Below are 18,650 nucleotides of genomic sequence, written 5' to 3' on the forward strand. Positions count from 1 at the left end.
TTTTCTAAGGTCTGAGGATAGACCAATACATAGATTCATTCCAGGTCAGCAATCATATTCTCCCTGCTTTAGGTCTCTGTCTACTCCAGTTCGTCCTCCACACAGCTGTCAAACTGATTGATCTTCCTAAAACACATATCACCCTACTTATTGAATAAACTTCAGTGGTTCTTTATTAACTCCAGGATCAAATATAAAAATCTTCCAAAATCTCTCTATAATCTGACCCTTTCCTACCCATCCAGTCTTATACCTTTTCCTCCTCCACACATCCTCCCACACACTTTGTGATTCAGAAACACTGGTGTCCTTTCTATTCTTCAGATGTAACACTCCATCCCCTGACTTCAGGCATTTTCACTGAAGGGACTGTAGAGAGTGTTTATTTCAACCTCTTAATTTTGTAGATGAGAAAAAAGAGGCTCATAAAGTGAAGTGACCTAAGGATGGGTCACATAACTTTGTAAGCAGCCAGACTTGAACCCAGACATTTGCATCAGAACATGAGTAGGTCTTAGATGGACAGAGATGAATGGATGCATAATTAGGGATGGCACTGGCCTCTGAACTTTTCTCTTTAACTCCCCTCAGTTAGAACACTTTCCCTCTCCTCTTGCTATAGCCTGATTCTCTATTTTGAGACCCACAGAGGAAGGAATTGTTAGCTCCATGTGTTCTAATGAGACCAAAGCCCCCGGATTAATTTCCTTTCTGGTTTAGTTAGCTTTCAATACAACAACTACAATATCAATTCAAATAAACAAACAAAAACTGTTTCCTACCTGTGACCATGCCTGACCTCTTCACTAAGAGTCAGACTGGGGCATTATCTTTCTAAAAAATGAGTACTTCAAGTTGGTATCTTCAGTGTGAGGCTCTTCCCATCTGGATCCAAAGTCTTTATGATGTTCTCTAGTCAAAATAATTCCCTCTCCCTGACAGCTTGTTTTAGAATTTTTTAGAATGAGGGGGGTCTGGAAACAAATATTGCCTCTGTGTAAGGGAAAACACTTGAATTCCCTGGATCTCAGATTCCTCACATGAAACATAGGGAATGGGCTCTGAGGGACCTCTGAAGGACCTCCCCCATCTTTAGAACTGAGACCCTCTGCCTTATGAATTTGCTAGTGACAACCATTAGAACATTTATTGAGCTAGATTGATTCTCAGAATGCAAATCCACAATCCATCACCAGGCCTATAGGCAAAACTTTTGCCTTTTGGCAAGAACTATCTAGTATGTTTGTTCCTCTGGCATAATTTTCAGGAATGCAGAATCACCTTTGGGTCCCAAGGAGAGTTTGAGAATGACAATGGAGGCATAGAAAGAGTAGCACATTGCATTACAGATGGGGAACCAAAAGGTTCAATGATTTGTCACAATTGTCTAGGTGGATCTCTTCCCCCATTATCAGAAAGGGAGGTAGACACTAAGGTCTGGGCTATTGGTCACTAAGCCATCTTCATTTCTAAGATGGTTTGTCTTTCAGATATCCCTGTGCTACTGATTCGGAAGATGGAGGACAAAACTGGCCGGGAGAAGCAATCTGTGGTTCTCTCTTGTGATTTCAAGCCTGCTCCTAAGGCAGTACAATGGTACAAGGGTGACACCCCTCTTGAACCCTCTGAGAAATACAAGATGAAGCTGGAGAATCACATGGCAGAGCTGCGGATCCTGAAGCTCACACCTAATGATGCCGGTGTCTACCGATGCCAGGCTGGCAATGCTGACAGTAGTGCCACAGTCACTGTGGAAGGTATGGTACTTGGTGGGGGCAGGAGCACAGGGAATGGGCTTGACCCTCTATCCTGTTCTACCTGAGAAGTTTGGCAGAGAAATTGAATTATCTTTACCATTTCTCATATCTGTCATCCTGAAATCAGGAGCAGGGTGGCCATCTGATCTGTGCTGATGTCCTTGCTTAATTGTACAGTATCTGTATGTGGAAAGCACAAGACTTTTGCTCACATCCTTGATTATAGACCAGACTGGTAGAGTCCTACCACAGTCTGAAGAACTATTTGCCAGCATCCTCCAAAGTCATTTGCCCAGGCTCATGACTGCTCATTGCCTTAAGCCCAGGGTGGAGTCACCCTCTCTCCACTCCTGCCTTGAGTTGCTGATTCTTTGCATTAAACAAAGTGTGACTTGAAGCACCCAAGGGTTTTTGTCCAAATTGTTTTTTAATGAGGTTCTATGTGTTCTTGCTCCTTGAGCTACTAGATTCCTAGCTTTTTAAAAAAATCTTAATTTTAAGATATTTTGTTGATGGATTTTCTTTTCTTTTTTTCTTCCATTTTATTTTTCAGTGGCTCTCCTTTTCCCCATCCCACACTCAATAGAACTCTTCATTGTGACAATTAGGTTTGCTTTAGCACTTACTCTTATCTGTAAATGTATACCTCATTTCACACCTATAGTCCACTGCCTCTTGGCCGGGTGTCAAGAGGCTTCTGGACTTGATTTTTAGAATGATTTCTAGTCCCTTTCTCTGAAAAAGGTGATGGAGGTTAGACTCTGGTAGTCTTTGTATATTTTACTTATTTTTGGTGATTTTTGTTCTGCCTGATCTTAAGAAATTAGGATAGCTTTCTGAATAATTTTTTAAAAGATTCTTTTATGGTAACCTGGGGATGGGTTTGGGGTCCACTGCTGCCACATTTCCACAGTAAGGAGAGTCCTGGATATAGGTCCCCTGAGCACAAATTATTTTTTAAGTATGGGTGTGCCCTATCTATTAAGTAGGTCAGAGAGCAGGAATGATTAATAACTTAACACCTTCCTCCCTTGCTTTAAACCTCTGAGTTCTGAACATTTTGGAAAGAGGCCTCCAGTCCCTCCATCCTTACTTTTCAATCCCCTCCCTCTTTCAGGATATGTGTCTTTGGAAAACTACTTTAGCCATGAGCTTAGGTGTGCAGGTGACCCTGTCACTGTTGCATATCCATGGTAGCATCTTCAAGAATTACTCTGATCCCCAAAATCCATCACCCTGAAGCCAATTTGGTGATGAGTGTCTGAACTTAGCCTGATTGGTCCTCAGGTGAAAGACTTATGGTCACAGACTCACAGTGTTGGCTCTGGAAGGACCTTAAGTAGTGGTTAAGTCCTTGCATTTTATAGATAAGATAAGGCCCCCAGAGTACAGAATAGTTAAGTAACTTGTCTAGGGCTACACAATCAGTAAGGGCCTGAGGCAAGCCTACTTTCTGATTTCAAATCTGGTTCTTTATCTGCTAAACCCTTGCTTCTCTGTCCAACCTCACCAGGCCCAAATTTGAAGCCTTTTCAGACTCTATTTTGTTAGCATGGATTCAAAGTACAGGCTTTTCTCCAGAGCTCCATGAGGCCTCAGGGAGGACTTTGCAAGAGAGGTTCTTGTGCTTTCTATAAATGGTGCTCTCTGTCACCTCTTACTTGGCTCCTGAATTTCTTCCCTAACCTAATGTGTCTTCCCTAATCCTGAGCAGCTCATGAAGTAGCAGTGATACAGCCCCTTCAGGATGTGGAGGCCACAGAGGAGGGCAGCGCCAGTTTTTCTTGCGAACTATCTCATGAGGACGAGGAGGTGGAGTGGCTATTGAATGGGACTGTACTCTATAATGACAGCTTCCATGAAATCTCCCACAAGGGAAGCTGCCATACACTGGTACTTAAGCGGGTGAGCTTGACGGATACAGGCATAGTGAGTCTGAGATCATCCAAGGTGTCACAGTCGGCTCAGCTGATGGTAAAAGGTGAGAAAGGGATTGTGGGTAGAGAAGGGGAGCTACCTTCTGACCAAGCTGTCCTACGTCTTTTTAGAACCTTGTTTCTGATGGGGCCCCTGTTGTGCTTTGAGGGAAGACAGGGTCCTCATGGGGTAGAGATCACCAACAACCTCTCCTTGGCTGAGCTATTAGAGAGGGATATCTCTCTTCCTCCCCCACCCCCATCCCAAGGACTTCTCCTTCAGTCTAGGTAGCCTCTCAGCAGTGTCAAGTCTCCTGGCTGAGGTGGAAGGGCAGTCTGAGTTTGAGACACTCTCCATCCCCTTCAGAAATTTCAAGTTCAAATCTAGTCCTCAGACTGGAGTGAAACCTCATCATTTCAGGCTAGAACCTTGGACTTCCCCTTCACTGACTTCTCAATTGCATACAAAGGAGAGTTGAGCTTCCAAGTCATTCTCAAATATATCTGATTGCAAAACTCCCCTGCTACTCAAAAAATGACTCGACTCTTTACTCAAGATGTGAGGTCCACAACTATTGGATACCTGCTGTGTATGCCATCAGCAAAAACACGAAAAGACTTTGTAGATATCCTAGGGAGCTCATATATAAGTGGGGAGACCAGTTACACCTAGAACATATATAAAGTCATATAAAAAATCCATGGCAGGTAGTACTGATGATTAGCATTTTATATCCTTATTTAATATCATCCCAGGAACATTTTACTGGGAAGTAGATAAGGGAGGATCAGATATGAGAGAGGTGAGTCTAGGAACGCTTCCTAGAAGAGGTATGCAGATCAAGGGTCTTCTCACTGAGCTTTTGTGAGGAAAATTCACTGTTATGGATTTGGAGTCAGCAAGACCCGAATTCAAGATATTTCTTGATTGGGAAAGTCATGTAATCTCTCTCAACTTCATTTCCTTTATCTGTAAAATAGGGATGATGACCTCAACCTCCAACAATCAAATCACAAGCCTTAGCTATTATTATTATTGTAAATCTGAGATAGCTATCATATATTAATAACTGACATTTGTATAGCACTATAAGGTTTATAAAGTGTTCCATGGTTCATATTTGACATAACAGCCCTATAAGGTAAGAGTTATGATTATGGTCCATTTTACAGAAGAGGAAACTCAAGTCCAGGGTAATTAAGTGTCAAAGTGAGTTTTTGAACTCAGAACTTCCTTAGACCACACCCAGGGTGCTCTCCACTATCCACTCTTGGAGGACTTGCGTTCAAGTCCTGACTCCTTATGACTTTCTCTGGGCAGATACCTTTCCTCTTATTGAGTCTGTTTCCTCATCTGTTAAAAAAGTATTTCATCAACCTTAAAAAACAATCAAAATTGAGGCTGCTATACTGGATTAGTGAGGCAGAGTTAGGAGGAACAAGGGCTGGTGGTGGGGATGGCAGAGATAGATTGAACAAGAATTTGGGGAGAAACAAGGCAGATGTGGGAGACTGTGAGGGAGCCAGTCTGACTGGAGCAGAAAGGCTAGATTTAAAAGGGGATGGTTGAGCTAAGACCTTGAATATCCCCCTTTGTTCTCTGACCCCACTATATCAGAGAACAAGGAAAATCCTTTTATGGATGAGAAGGAAATGGGTTTTTGATTCAGATTAGAAGGTAAATGACTGACTAGTTTCTGAAAGGGCAGCAAGCATCTGACGTGTATCCTCTCTCTGACTCTCCAGAGAAACCAGTGGTGTTCCTCAAACCCTTGGATGACATGGCAGGAGAAGAGAGGGGGACACTGGCTCTGGAATGTGAGGTCTCCCATCCCAAGGCCCAAGCCATCTGGAGGAAGGATGGCGTGGAACTGGGTCCCAGTGACAAATATGATATCCTGCACACTGACCGTACCCGGGGTCTTGTGGTACATGACCTCTCCCAGGACGATGCTGGCCTCTATACCTGCGATATTGGCACTGACCTGACCCGCTCTAAAGTCAGTGTGCATGGTAAGTGGCCCTCTTGTGAAGGGAGTTAGAAAATGGGTTCAAATCAAAAACTTAAGATTCTGAATCATGGTTTTCTTATCTGTAAAATGGGAGGAGATTATCTGCTCTTCTAACCTCATGAAGATGTTATAAGGGACATACAACTTTTTTTTTTTAGGTTTTTGCAAGGCAAATGGGGTTAAGTGGCTTGCCCAAGGCCACACAGCTAGGTAATTATTAAGTGTCTGAGACTGGATTTGAACCCAGGTACTCTTGACTCCAAGGCAGGTGCTTTATCCACTATGCCACCTAGCCGCCCCCATACAAAATTTCTAAGAGAATCAAAAGATCTGGGTTTATGTCTTTGTATTAAGACATGAGTTAAGTAGGACTCAATCTGAAATAAATGCCCCAAATCAGTACATCCCTAATCAGATGAAAATGTCCCTGGAAAAATGTTGAATAAAACAAATAAAAATATAATGCTACATAGCTAATGTTAATTTGTGATTTTCTAAAGACAATTTACCACCTGCAGGGCTCTCCTTTTATTGAGTTTGGCACCAACAAAGTAGGTCATTATAAAATGAAAAGATTAAACCAGATTATCTTTAAGGTTCCTCCTTTAAATCCTGTGATCCTACAAGATGGTGCTAAAAATATTTGCAGCTTCTGCTTCACACAGGGTCCTGGAATCAAATATTTGGAGCTAGATTGGGCTTCAGTAGCCATCTATTTTATAGAAAAGGAAAGCTAAGTGGCCCAGTGAATAGTGTCTGGAACTTGGGAGACCTGGGTCCAAATCCCCCCTTAGACACCTAGTAGGTGTGATCTTTGTGATCTTGGGCAAGTCATTTAACTCTGGTTGCCCCAGTTTTCTTGTCTAGAAAATAGGCTAAAGAAGAAAATGGGAAACTAGTATCTCTGCCAAGAAAACCTCAAAAGGGGCAGGAAGAGTCAGACACAATTGAAAATAACTACAAAAATCTCAACCAAGGTCACACAAGTAATGTGTAACTGTGCTGGGATTTGAATTGGGCCCTGTCTATAAATTCAGAGCTCTTTCACTTTGCAAACATCAAAGATCTATAGATATGTGAGTTATTGCCATTATACAGAATAGCCCTGCCAGGTCTGCTTTCACAAAAGAGGATACATTCTTTACAATTAACATATGAAGCTGCTATGTTCTGTTAAGTTTGAAAGTTTTTGGTGTAGTTGAAAGAACATTGAATAGGGAATTAGACCATTTGGATTTGAATCCCAATCACTCTTGAGACCTCAGTTTCTCACTCTGTGAAATGAATTTTGCATCTCTTAGCTCTATGAGCTTTTGATTCTGTGAGTCTCTCAAAGAGCAAACATTCCCTTTGCTCATGGCGAGGGAGAAAAAAGGAAATCTGGCTCAGTCATGCATGATGGATCCTGGCCCTGCTTTATAAGAATCTTACGTCTTCTCACATTGTTCCTCCAGACCTGCACATTGGCATCACCAAACGATTGAAGACCACAGAGGTGCAGGAGGGAGAGAGCTGCACCTTGGAGTGCATCCTGTCCCACCAGAGTGCTGGTGATGTGGGTACTTGGACAGTCAGTGGGAAAGAGGTGGGCAGCTCTGGCCGCTTCCGAGCCTCATGCCAAGGGCGGAAATATACCCTCACACTCCGGGATGCAACAATGATGGATGGTGGTGAGGTAGTGTTCACTATCCGTGATCTCACTTCTAAAGCCTCCCTGATCATCAAAGGTAAGACCCAGGACCTATGTAGAGTCTCCTCTTCTTCTTTCTGTTTCTTCCTTTTCTTTCTCCCCTCTCTTCCTTTACCATTCCTCCCTCCCTCTACCCTTCCAACCATGAATTGGTGCCTCTGATGTTGACGAGACATTCTCATATACAAGTTTATCCTGTTCAGATTTAAAGCTCTCGGATTGTTCTCTGAGGTCATCAGGGTGGAGACTGGGGCTGGGAAGAGTGGGATGTACATCTGGGAGTCTGCACTATGAAAACCCTGTAATAGGCCTTCTACTCACTTCTTCTCCCTCCTCAAATTTTCCTAGAGTTCTTTATCTGAACTCCAGAATGGCCCTTCATTCAATTCTTCTAGGTGTCATACTTAACTAAGAATGGGTTATGCTTCCCTGCCTCAGGATCATAGAATTATAAAGTTTTAAAACTGGAAGAGACCTTAGAGACCCTCAAATCCAATTCCTACCCTTTATAGATGAGGTACAGAGAAGTGAAGTGATTTACCTAGGGTTTGAAATTCCTGATGAGAAAATTATAATTGAGGAAACCTTGTAAAATATAGAAGGAACTACTGGACTAAGACTGACCTATTAGATTATAAGCTCCTTGAGGGCAGCAACTCTGCCTTGTTTCATTTTTATATCCCAACCAAACACTGAATCTAGACCCTTGAATAAAGTAGCTGTTTAATTGGACCTGGGTTGTTTTTTTTTTTTAATTGTTGAGTAATTGAGGATTCAGCCTAAAAGAGACAAGTCCTTTTCTTACATCTCTTCTCCTTATAATTCACAAGAGAATAATCATTTCTTAAGGCCTCGAATTGGCAAATGACTAAAACTGATCAATAAATGATGGCTCATAGAGTGATACTTTCTGTCGCATCCTCACATTGCCATCCTAGTTGCCCCTCATGGACTTGGACTGCAAAGTTGACCCCTAGACCCTATTCTGGGCCAATATGGGTAGGGAAAAATCAGAATGAGAACACCCATTGTTTTGTCTTAGCAGCACTACTCTTGAGTGAGCTCTTTACCCTGCTTTTATTATTGCCACAATTCCCACTATTATTATTATTATGATTATTATTATGGTAATTATTATTATTATGTAGGCTTTTTGTTCTGCTTAATTTATTATGCATCAGTTCATATAAGTCCTGACTCTCAGTTCTTTGTTCCAGCCATACCACTGTGCCTGGGGCACAGATGCTTCTTTTCCTCCATCAAACACAACCAAAGTCATCCTCTGGGTCTCAAGGAGCTTCCCAGGGGGCAGATTTAGATGTTCAGTCATATCTGATTCTTCATGACCCCATTTGGAGTTTTCTTGGCAAAGAGACTGGAATGGTTTTCCACTTCCTTCTTCAGCTCATTTTATAGATGAGAAAACCCAGGCAATCAGGGTTAAGTGATTTTCCCAGGGTCATATAGCTAGTAAGTGTCTGAGGCCAGTTTAAACTCAGATCTTCCCAACTTCAGGCCTGTAACTCTACCACTGCCAGAGAAAGATTTGTTTCCTTGTTTGTTTGTTTTTTTTAACAAGGCATTGGGATTAAGTGACTTGCTCAAGGTCACTCAGCTAGGTCATTATTAAGTGTCTGAAGTTGAATTTGAACTCAGGTCCTCCTGATTCCAGGAGGTGCTCTTATCCACTGTGTCACCTAGCTGTCTCCAGAGAAAGATTTGACCTGAACTGGGAGTTTTCATAGAAATGAGTCACAAGAGACTCTAAAAGAACTAAGCATGAAGGGTCTATTGTGATGATTCCCACTACCTTATTATTACTCTTTATTGTTATGACTCCAAATCACTTTTTCTTTCATTTTAAATTATAATGGTCTTCTATTTTTAATGGCATCTTCATTTCTGAATATGGCCCTTCCCAACCCAAGCAAGTAACTATCCTTCAAAAAATGAATAAAAAAATGAAAGAGAAAAAAAAACCTCATCAACATTATACATGTGACTCCACATCCTTAGACCTGAACTTTGGCAAAAAATGAAGGTTGACCTTTCTACTTCTTTGGGGCTGTCATAAATTACACAGAGTTCAGTTTTTTTCTTTGTTTTATTGTCGTTTCCATTTTCATTGTTGTAGTCCCTGGTTAGATTCAGATCAATCAATAAACATTTATTAAGTACCCACCATGTGCAGTACAAAACACTGGGGATATAAAAAGGAAAAGACAGACCCTGCCTTCAAAGAACTTACAATCTAATAAAAAGCAAACAAATAAGAAAAAACTATATAAAGGATAAATAGGAAATAATTAATAGAGGGGAAATCTTAAAATTGAAAGGGACTAGGAAAGGCTTCTTGTTCTCTTACCTTACTCTTCCTCAGTTCATATAAATTCTGACTCTCAGATCATTGTTCCAGCTCCTATAACCATCCTTTCTAAGCTGCATATGTTACTGTTCCTCCTCCAAACCCAACCAATGCCAAGCTGCCTGGAGTCCAAACGTAACATTCTTTGTGTCTAGGATGAGGTTGCTTGTTAAGGACAGTGCTTATATCAGTGAATGAAGGGGTGGGAGTGTTAATGAATGGTTTCCTTAGTTCCCAGGAGTGTTATTTATTAACACTTATGTTCTTAATCACATGTTTTGTCCATTAGCACAGCAGAGTTATTTCCCTAAAAGCAATGAATTGTGTTTGTGTTTATGTTCTTGATTTTATTCTTTAAAGAAAACAATTCAGGTATGTTAATCTCCTCGTTAGAAAGTAAACCACCAGGGTTGGAAATAGAAGTATCAACATAGGCATAATATGAATTCTTGACAATTTCTTGGCCCTCCCTGCATCACAGTTACTCTTCAGTAAATAAAAGAGTTGGATGAAGCTCCTACCCAACTCTAAATTCTCTGATCCTAGACTTGCTGGACATAAGTTACTCAAGGACCTTAAAACAGGTTGCTAAGGCATGGACAATGCTAGCCTCTCTTGTCTACTCTTCAGAAGTTCTCGTGATTTCCCTCCAGCCCACCTTAGATGTCTCAGGGGTCCTTGGTTGACATAAATGTCTATGACCCTTGTTTTACTGGATGCTGATCTTCAGATTTATTCTCCTTCCTGCACATTTCATGTCCTATTCACCACTTTCTATCATGTATCCCAGACAAGAGGATAAGGTATTTGTTAACATCCTCAGGCTTGGAAATTTTTACTTTGTCCAAAAATGAAGGGAAGACCTCCAGCATATTGGGTGGACTTTATATGTTGAACTCTTGGGACAACATGGGGAAAAGCTAAACAAGATTGATAGCTGTGGCTAGGCTATAATTTGCTTTGATGCGCACATCAAAGAAATCATGAATCTCTTTGAGTATTTTGTGTGAAGCTGTAGATGTACATTCCTAAGATATACTGATGAACCTTTTCAGAAAAGGTTGGCATAAATAGCTTCTCAGATCCCTTCTGGCTCTGATGTTATGTTTGTCTTTGTTCTTTGTTAGGGATAAGTTGGTGAATGGGAAGTGAAAGACATGACAATCTCTCAGTGATTCAAGGGCAAAGAGGATCTCAGCAACAGTGATTGGTTAGTTAAGGCAGGGGTTGGATGACATACTTTGGAAGCTAAGGAGAGACCCAAGTGGTGTTCACAAAGCAATAGCATTTCTGGGTCTCAGGGAGCTTCCCAGAGGGAAGATTTGTCTTGAACCTGCAGACTATACTTAGAAATGAGTCATGATTGACTCTAAAGGAGCTGAACTTGGAGAATCTAGCTGACTGAGGGTGGAAAAAAGTTGGAGGCAGGAAAAAAGATCCCACTTCTTGGAAATCTAGGCAAGACCAAAAAACTTTACTGAGAGTCACAAAGCCTGGATTCTTGAACTAGTTGTGGGACCTTGGACAGTCACTTCTCTGAACTTTTCTTTCCTCATCTGTTATTTGAGGAGATTGCTTTGGTTGATCTTGAAGATCTGTAAGCCTGGATTCTGAACTCCCATGAGTCAAAGAAAAATTGAATTCTATAATAAGGATACATTCCGGGCAATACCTTGAGGTATCTCATCTTGTAGCGAGGTAATTTCTTGTACTATAAATGACTAGTGGAATGTGACATTGTAGATGACTCATTGTCAAAGAAAGAAAAACGATTCTGACTCAGTCCCTTTGAGAATTCACTTATCCCTCACTGGGAGATGGGTGAAGGCAGAGAGCTTTCAGTTCATCTAGCTGTACTTGGTATATTTTATCAAGTACTGATATAATTCCCCTGACATATTTAATTCAATTCAACAAATAGTTCATAGGGAGTCCCTATAAAACACTATATCTACTTAATTCTGTGGTCACAAATATGTGTATTTTTGTAGAGATACATATGTGCATATATATATATTGCTACATATATAATCTCTACATAGAGACACATATTTGTGATATACTATCCCTTTCTATAACATATATAGATGTATTTATATATCTATCCATAGGAATATATGTACATGTGCATATATACACCTTGCTGTTATTATTTATTCTGTGTTCTCAGGGAAGTGATGTCATAACAAGGAAGTGAATTAGATTGATGTGAGGAAGGTCTGTGCTATGTCACCAGCCTCACTTTCTCCTCTGGAACCCTCTGGGTCTGGTGACCAGATATGGATCAGGATGACTGGAGATAGCTCCGGATATGAGGCAGTCAGGGTAAAGTGACTTGTCCGGATTACACAAGTAATAAGTGTCAAGTATCTGAGGCTGGATTTGAACTCAGGTCTTCCTGATCTAGGGCCAGTACTCTATCCATTGAGCCACCTAGCCATTGTATGAATGATCAAATTATATATATGCCTATATGAATTTATATCTATTACATATATATATACATATATACATATATATATATATATATATATATATATATGAAACATGTATGGATTTTTTATTAGAAGATAGAGGAGAAATCCAGACAATAGAGGAATTTGGGGAGAGATTACTTTCAGCTGGTAAGATGAAAGTAGGATTCCTGATAGATATGGCCTATGAACTGAGCCTTAAAAAAAAAAGGGAAGGAATTCATCAGGAAGAGAATATGCTGCAGGTGTAAGGATCAACCTGGGCAAATTCAGAGAAGCTGCAGCAGATAAGATGAGACTGAAGAGTAAACTAGTTGTCTAGTTCATGGGCAGCATGAAAGGAAATAATGTGCAATAAGTCTAGAAAGATAAACTGGAACCAGATTTTAGAGGGTTTTGAATGATAGGCTAATGAATTGTTATTTTATCCTCTGAGAAATAATGGGACACTGTAAAATTTGTAGAAGGGGGTAGGGGAAGGGGACATGGTTAACTTAGGTAAGAGACCTTTCCTTACCCCTATCATCTTCTCCAAAGAGAGTTAGGAAGCTACATACAATAGGAAGACCGTGGCTCAGTCTCACATCTGGTTTCTACTATTCTTCCTTCCCACACTCCACCCCTGTCTCTTCCAGAGAAGCCAGCATCTATCACCAAACCCCTGGAGGACCAGAGAGCACCAGCTGGGGAGGATGTGAGTCTAAGCTGTGAACTCTCCAAGGCAGGTGCCACTGTAAGGTGGTTGAAAGATGGCAAAGCAATCAGAAAGGGCCCCCGATATGACCTGCGCTGTGAGGGCACCCAGGCCACTCTTGTCATCCGTGCAGCCTCCCTCAAGGACTCTGGCGAGTACACATGTGAGACTGAGACCTCAAAGAGCAAAGCCACCCTCAGGGTGGAAGGTAAGTAGTCAAGATGGTTGGATAATTTTTTTCTCTCTTTTTAAGAAGTTTTACTGATTCCTTTTGTTTTGACCCTGCAAGCTGATATATTCCACTTATCCCTTCCCCACCTCCCCCACCCCATAACGCCCACTGGACTTTCTTTTGTTTAAAAAAAAAGAAAGAAAAATAGTTTGCTCCACTATGGTTATTTGTTCCAGGATGGTATTTTTTTTATTTGGAAGGTGAAATAAGGATAGAGAGAGGAGCTAGTGTTAGGACCATGCCAAAAAAAAAAAAAAAAAAAAAAAGAAAGAAGGAAAAGATTAATGAAGCATTTTCAATGCTCAGAAGAGAATTGAAGGAAGTTCAGTGAACAGCTTTGAAAGTAACATGTTGGGGCAGCTAGGTGGCGCAGTGGATAAAGCACTGGCCTTGGAGTCAGGAGTACCTGGGTTCAAATCCGGTCTCAGACACTTAATAATTACCTAGCTGTGTAGCCTTGGGCAAGCCACTTAACCCCATTTGCCTTGCAAAAAAACCCTAAAAAAAAAAAGTAACATGTTGAATTAATTGTAAATGTGTATATATACATATATACATTTATGTATATACAAACATACTTACAAATGTTTGTGTGTGTACATATATATCAATCTGTACTTTCTAGGGCTTTGCATTTTCATAAATCATTCTACTTTGAATATATAAATTTGGAAGAAAATTCATTAAATTCAAAAGATATAAGTTATATAAAATCAACTGACATAGCAACTGAGTCTGGTAAGCCTCTTTACCAGGAGGAAGGAGGTGTAACTTAAATATGAAAGGTCACATGAGAAAAAAAATGAAGGACTTGTGCTAAATAATATGTGGGAGGAAAAAGGTGTGTTGTAATCATTTGTACTTCGGGACCAGTGATTATTCCATTGAACCAGAGACTTCCCTATAATGTTATTTTCATTTATATTACTATAGTCACAATGTATATTGATCTAATTGTACTTACTTCACTCTGAATGAGTTCATGCAAGTTTCCTGTGTTTCTCTGAATTCCTTCTAATAAAAACCCTACCCCCTATTCTCTCAAAACTACTCGAGTATTAGCCATACTGCCTTTTCTTCTCAGGGAAATTTTGGAGTAGTGTTCCTTTACATTCTTCTACTAGTTTGTTCAGTTATCTCATAATTGACATACTTTGTTTCCAATTTTTTTACCATCACAGAAATATATATGTATGTAAAATATGTGTGTGCACACACACAAACATTTATATGTATGTTTGTATATATGCACATATATTAGAATATTTTAGTGTAAATGAATCTTTTCTTTCTGCCTTTGACCTCTTTGAGAAATATGACTAGTAAGTCTTGAGTGAGTTTAAATTATTTTCCAGATCAGTGGAACCAGTTCTATGGTGAAACCTTCTTATTCAGTTTTTTCAGTCGGGTCTGACTCTTCATGACCTCATTTGGGGTTTTCTTGGTAAAGATACTAGAGTGATTTGCCATTTCCTTCTCCAGTTTATTTGATAGATAAGGAAATTGAGGCAAATGGGTGAAGAGACTTACAGGTCACCCAGCTAGTAAGTGTCTGGGGCTAGATTTAAATTCACAAAGATGAATCTTCCCAACTTCTGGCCCCACACTTTATCTACTGTGTTACCTTGCTGTCCATAGTTTGTCTGATTTCCCCAGATCCCTTTAACTTTAATTACTGTCCTCTTCATATTCTTTTTGCTGTTTTAGGAAGGTAGGGAATAAAACATGAGTTGTTTTATTTTGCATTTCTTTAGTCTCTAGTGATTTAAAGCAATCTATTATATATTTGTTGATATTTTACAATTCTTTTTAAAAACTGTTCATGGCATTAAATTATTTATCTGTTGGTGAAATGGCTCTTGGTCTTACGTGTTTGTGTCCATTTCCTATTTATCTTGGAGGTCAGACTTTTATCAAGGATATTTGATGAGAAGATTCCCCTTCCCCATTACTTCTCTTTTTTATCAGCTCCATTGATATTTTCCCTGCAAAAACCTTTTGATTTTATGTAAACAACCTTGTCTTCTTTATCCATTATGAGTATTATTAAAATTTTATATATATATATACATATATATGCATATATATATATATATATATATTTGGAAATTTTTGTGATTTGTAGTGTAAGGTACTGGTCTAGATCTAATTTCTGTGAAACTGTTTTCCAGTTTTATTAGCCATTTTTTTGTCTATTTGGTTTAAAATTTTATTTTTCGACTATTAAAATATTATTTTTCCTCCCTCCCACATCTACTTCTCCCAAAGAAACCTTTGTAACCAATATGCATAGTCAAACAGCACAAATTCTTGCTTTGGTCATATCAAAAAATGTCTTATTCTGTACCTCAAGTCCATCATCTCTCTGGTCAGGAAGTAGATAGCATGCTTCATTCCTGGTCCTTTGGACTCAGTTGGTCCTACCAACCAAAGTGTTTGTCATTCAAAATTGACTTTTTTTTAATGCTGTTGTTATTATATAAATGCTTCTTCTGGTTCTGTTTATATCACTATTTATCAGTTCATAAAAGTCTTTCCAGGTTTTTCTGAAATATTTTGTTGTCATTTCTTATTGCAAATAAAATATAATGGAATACCATTATAGTCACATACTATTAATTCACTCAGCCATTCTCCATATGATGGACATCCCTTTAGTTTTCAACTTCTTTTCCACTTCAAAAAGAGCTGCTATAAATATTTTGGTACTTATGAGTCTTTTTCTGATCTCTTTGGAGAATTTCTGGGTCAGAGTTGAATAACTTTGGGAGCATTCTTCCTATCACATTCTTCTAGAATAGGAACCTTTTCCTTGGTCCTCCCTAGTACTTTATACTCTTGGGTTTATTGAACATTGGACTTCTGTATTCACTTGTTTTGGGGTCTTGTTTATTTAGTTTTTCCTAGTTTCTCTTTATAGAAGTTATTACCCAAGCATAAAACATTTTCTGGTGACCTGACTGAGTGGAGGTAGCTGCAAAAGGGATAGTACTCAGACCTGCTTGAGTTTTGTTTTATTGAGTTTCTGCCCCAAAAAACAACTCCCATTTTCATCATTCTTTAAAGTTCACCATTCTTTGCTTGGAGGTCATTCAGAAACAGACCACAGACTGAATTTTGCCCTGGAGCCATTGTTTTTCTAACACTTTATCTAAACTTTGTACTTCTCCCAGGGCCTAGCATCAGATTGTAGACATAGCAGGTACTTAATAAATGTCATTTAAAATGAATTGAGGATCTTGTCAGAAAGGTGAAGAGGTGGAAGGTGGAAAATGTAGAGGTCTTGATAGTCATCTTGAATAAGAAAGAATTGTAAAACTATAAAATGTCATATCTAGTGGTCAGAGACATTTTACTTTGTTTTCTAGATGGGGAAACTGAGGAAAAGAGAGAGAAAAAGTAATTCAGGAAAGTAGTAGCTGTCCCAGCATTACAGCCCAGGTTTCCCATATCCTCCCCCAGTCCAAAGTTCTTTCTACTATGACACACTCACTTTCTTTATCATCTGGAATGAAAACTCAGTGAAGATCACTGATTGAAGAATGATCTATCACTTAAGCCTTTGCAAATATGATAAAGTAATTTTTTTTAAAAAAAATTATTCCTAAAGAGCTGTAGGGTTTGAAAAATACTATATAAATACTCTCATTTTTGTCCTTGGGAGGCAAATTTTTTGGTTATCTTCATTTTACAGCTGAGGAAACTGAGGCAAACAGGGTCACCCAACTAAATAAGAGACGAGGCAGGATTTAAATTCAGTTCTTCTTGATTCCACATCCAGGTTCTTTCTATCCATTGTATTTCCTTGCTGCCACCTTCTGAGCCTGAATTCTCTTCCTTGTAAAATGAGAGAGTTGACCAGATATTCCCCAGCTCTTATGATCCTTTGAATGAATGAATTATTCTCTGAGATCTCCTTCCTGGGTACTGGTGGATGCAGAAGGATCAGGGGGCAAGTAAGGAGAGAAAAAATGGATCATTAGATCTTAGAACTTCATCTTGTCCTTTCGTTTCCCAGAAAAGCCCAACCGTTTCACAAAGGAACTGACAGATGTGAAAGGTGAGGAGAAGGGCACAGTGGTGTTTGAGTGTGAGACGGAGAAGCCGGCAGCAGTTGTGACGTGGCGGAAGGGCATTGCGGAGCTCCGGACCACTAAGAAGCATGTGCTCAGCCAGGCGGGCACTTCCCTGAAACTCACCATCTCCACTCTGGAAAAAGGAGACAGTGACACCTATATCTGTGACATTGGGGATGCTCAGTCCCAGGCTCAACTTGTGGTCCAAGGTGAGGACTGTAGAGAAACGTACTGCTTCTTGCCCAGAGGCCCTTCAAGAGAGAGCCTTTTTCCCAGGGAAATCCTGGGTCCATTCTCCCAGTACCCTGTCATTCACAACACCTGTACACGCATGTGCACTTGAGACCATGGACCTTATTATAGGCTTATGCAAATGCTACATGCACACATGTGGTGTATACATACAGGTGTACATGTATTTATATGTGTGCATCGATCACATGTGAGTATCTGGGCTCATTATGGGATATGTGTGTCCTTATGGGTATGTACATACAAATATATGTGTGCATATATATATATATATATATGTATATACAGGCACAGAAATACACACAGAAATAACACATATAGGTCTATATATAAATAATGAAAATCATACACATATGATAATGGATGTCAAGAAAATATCTGTACATACATATAGTCATCTGAGACCATGGATCTTGTTATAGATGACCATCCACATATATAGATATATACATACATGCATGTTTTATATGTCTATATATCTATACACATCTACATATAGGCATCTGAGGCCATGGATGATGTTATAGGCTCACATGCACACATATACACACGCACATATCCTATATATATATATATATATATATATATATATATATATATATATATATACACACACACACACACACACTCACACAGAGTACAGTATGCATGTGTGTGCATGTGTATGTATGTATGTATGTATGTATGTAAAATGACCTTGTCTAGCTTTACTTTGCAAATGAGAAAGCTAGGACTCAGGGATGGCAGATCTCATAAGTAGTGAATGGAAGGTCTGAGACTTGAAGTCACAATGAATGATATATCTATATAAATAAATCTATATACATATGGATAATGCAGAACCATAAAGTCTTAGAGTTATAAGAGACCTCTGAGAATTTCTGAGTTGTTTGTCCTTTTCCCTCACTTCCATTTTCATCATTCTACCTACCTTGGAGGAAGCTCTAATGATGCTTCTTTGGTGCTGCTCTCAGTCCCAACACAACTGAAAGAAAATTCTCCTTCTGGGCTTTAGTGGTCCGGACACTATCCTAGGCGGAACAGGCCAGCTGCTCCCCATCTCTTGGGATTCATGCAGAGACAATAATTGTTTGTCACTAGCTAGTATTATGAAGGCTTATTAAATCACAGGCAAAAAATAAAAAAAATCCTGAAAACCTTAGAGTCCAGTTGTAATTTTCT

The 18,650-nt window shown here is 39.5% G+C and overlaps 1 protein-coding gene across 22 annotated transcripts in view; it reads left to right on the forward strand.

The window, feature by feature from the left end:
* Nucleotides 1-18,650, forward strand: part of OBSCN (obscurin, cytoskeletal calmodulin and titin-interacting RhoGEF) — a 342,539-nt gene that overhangs the window by 98,164 nt on the left and 225,725 nt on the right. For all 22 annotated transcript variants that reach the window (XM_074197796.1, XM_074197800.1, XM_074197799.1 and 19 more), the window contains 6 exons: nt 1,491-1,757; nt 3,472-3,738; nt 5,420-5,686; nt 7,140-7,412; nt 12,850-13,116; nt 17,159-17,425. In XM_074197796.1, the coding sequence (XP_074053897.1) occupies nt 1,491-1,757; nt 3,472-3,738; nt 5,420-5,686; nt 7,140-7,412; nt 12,850-13,116; nt 17,159-17,425 (1,608 nt within the window). The remainder of the gene's footprint in view (nt 1-1,490; nt 1,758-3,471; nt 3,739-5,419; nt 5,687-7,139; nt 7,413-12,849; nt 13,117-17,158; nt 17,426-18,650) is intronic.

This window comes from Macrotis lagotis, chromosome 8 (genome assembly GCF_037893015.1).
Source record: "Macrotis lagotis isolate mMagLag1 chromosome 8, bilby.v1.9.chrom.fasta, whole genome shotgun sequence".
Classification (NCBI taxonomy): Eukaryota; Metazoa; Chordata; class Mammalia; order Peramelemorphia; family Peramelidae; genus Macrotis; species Macrotis lagotis.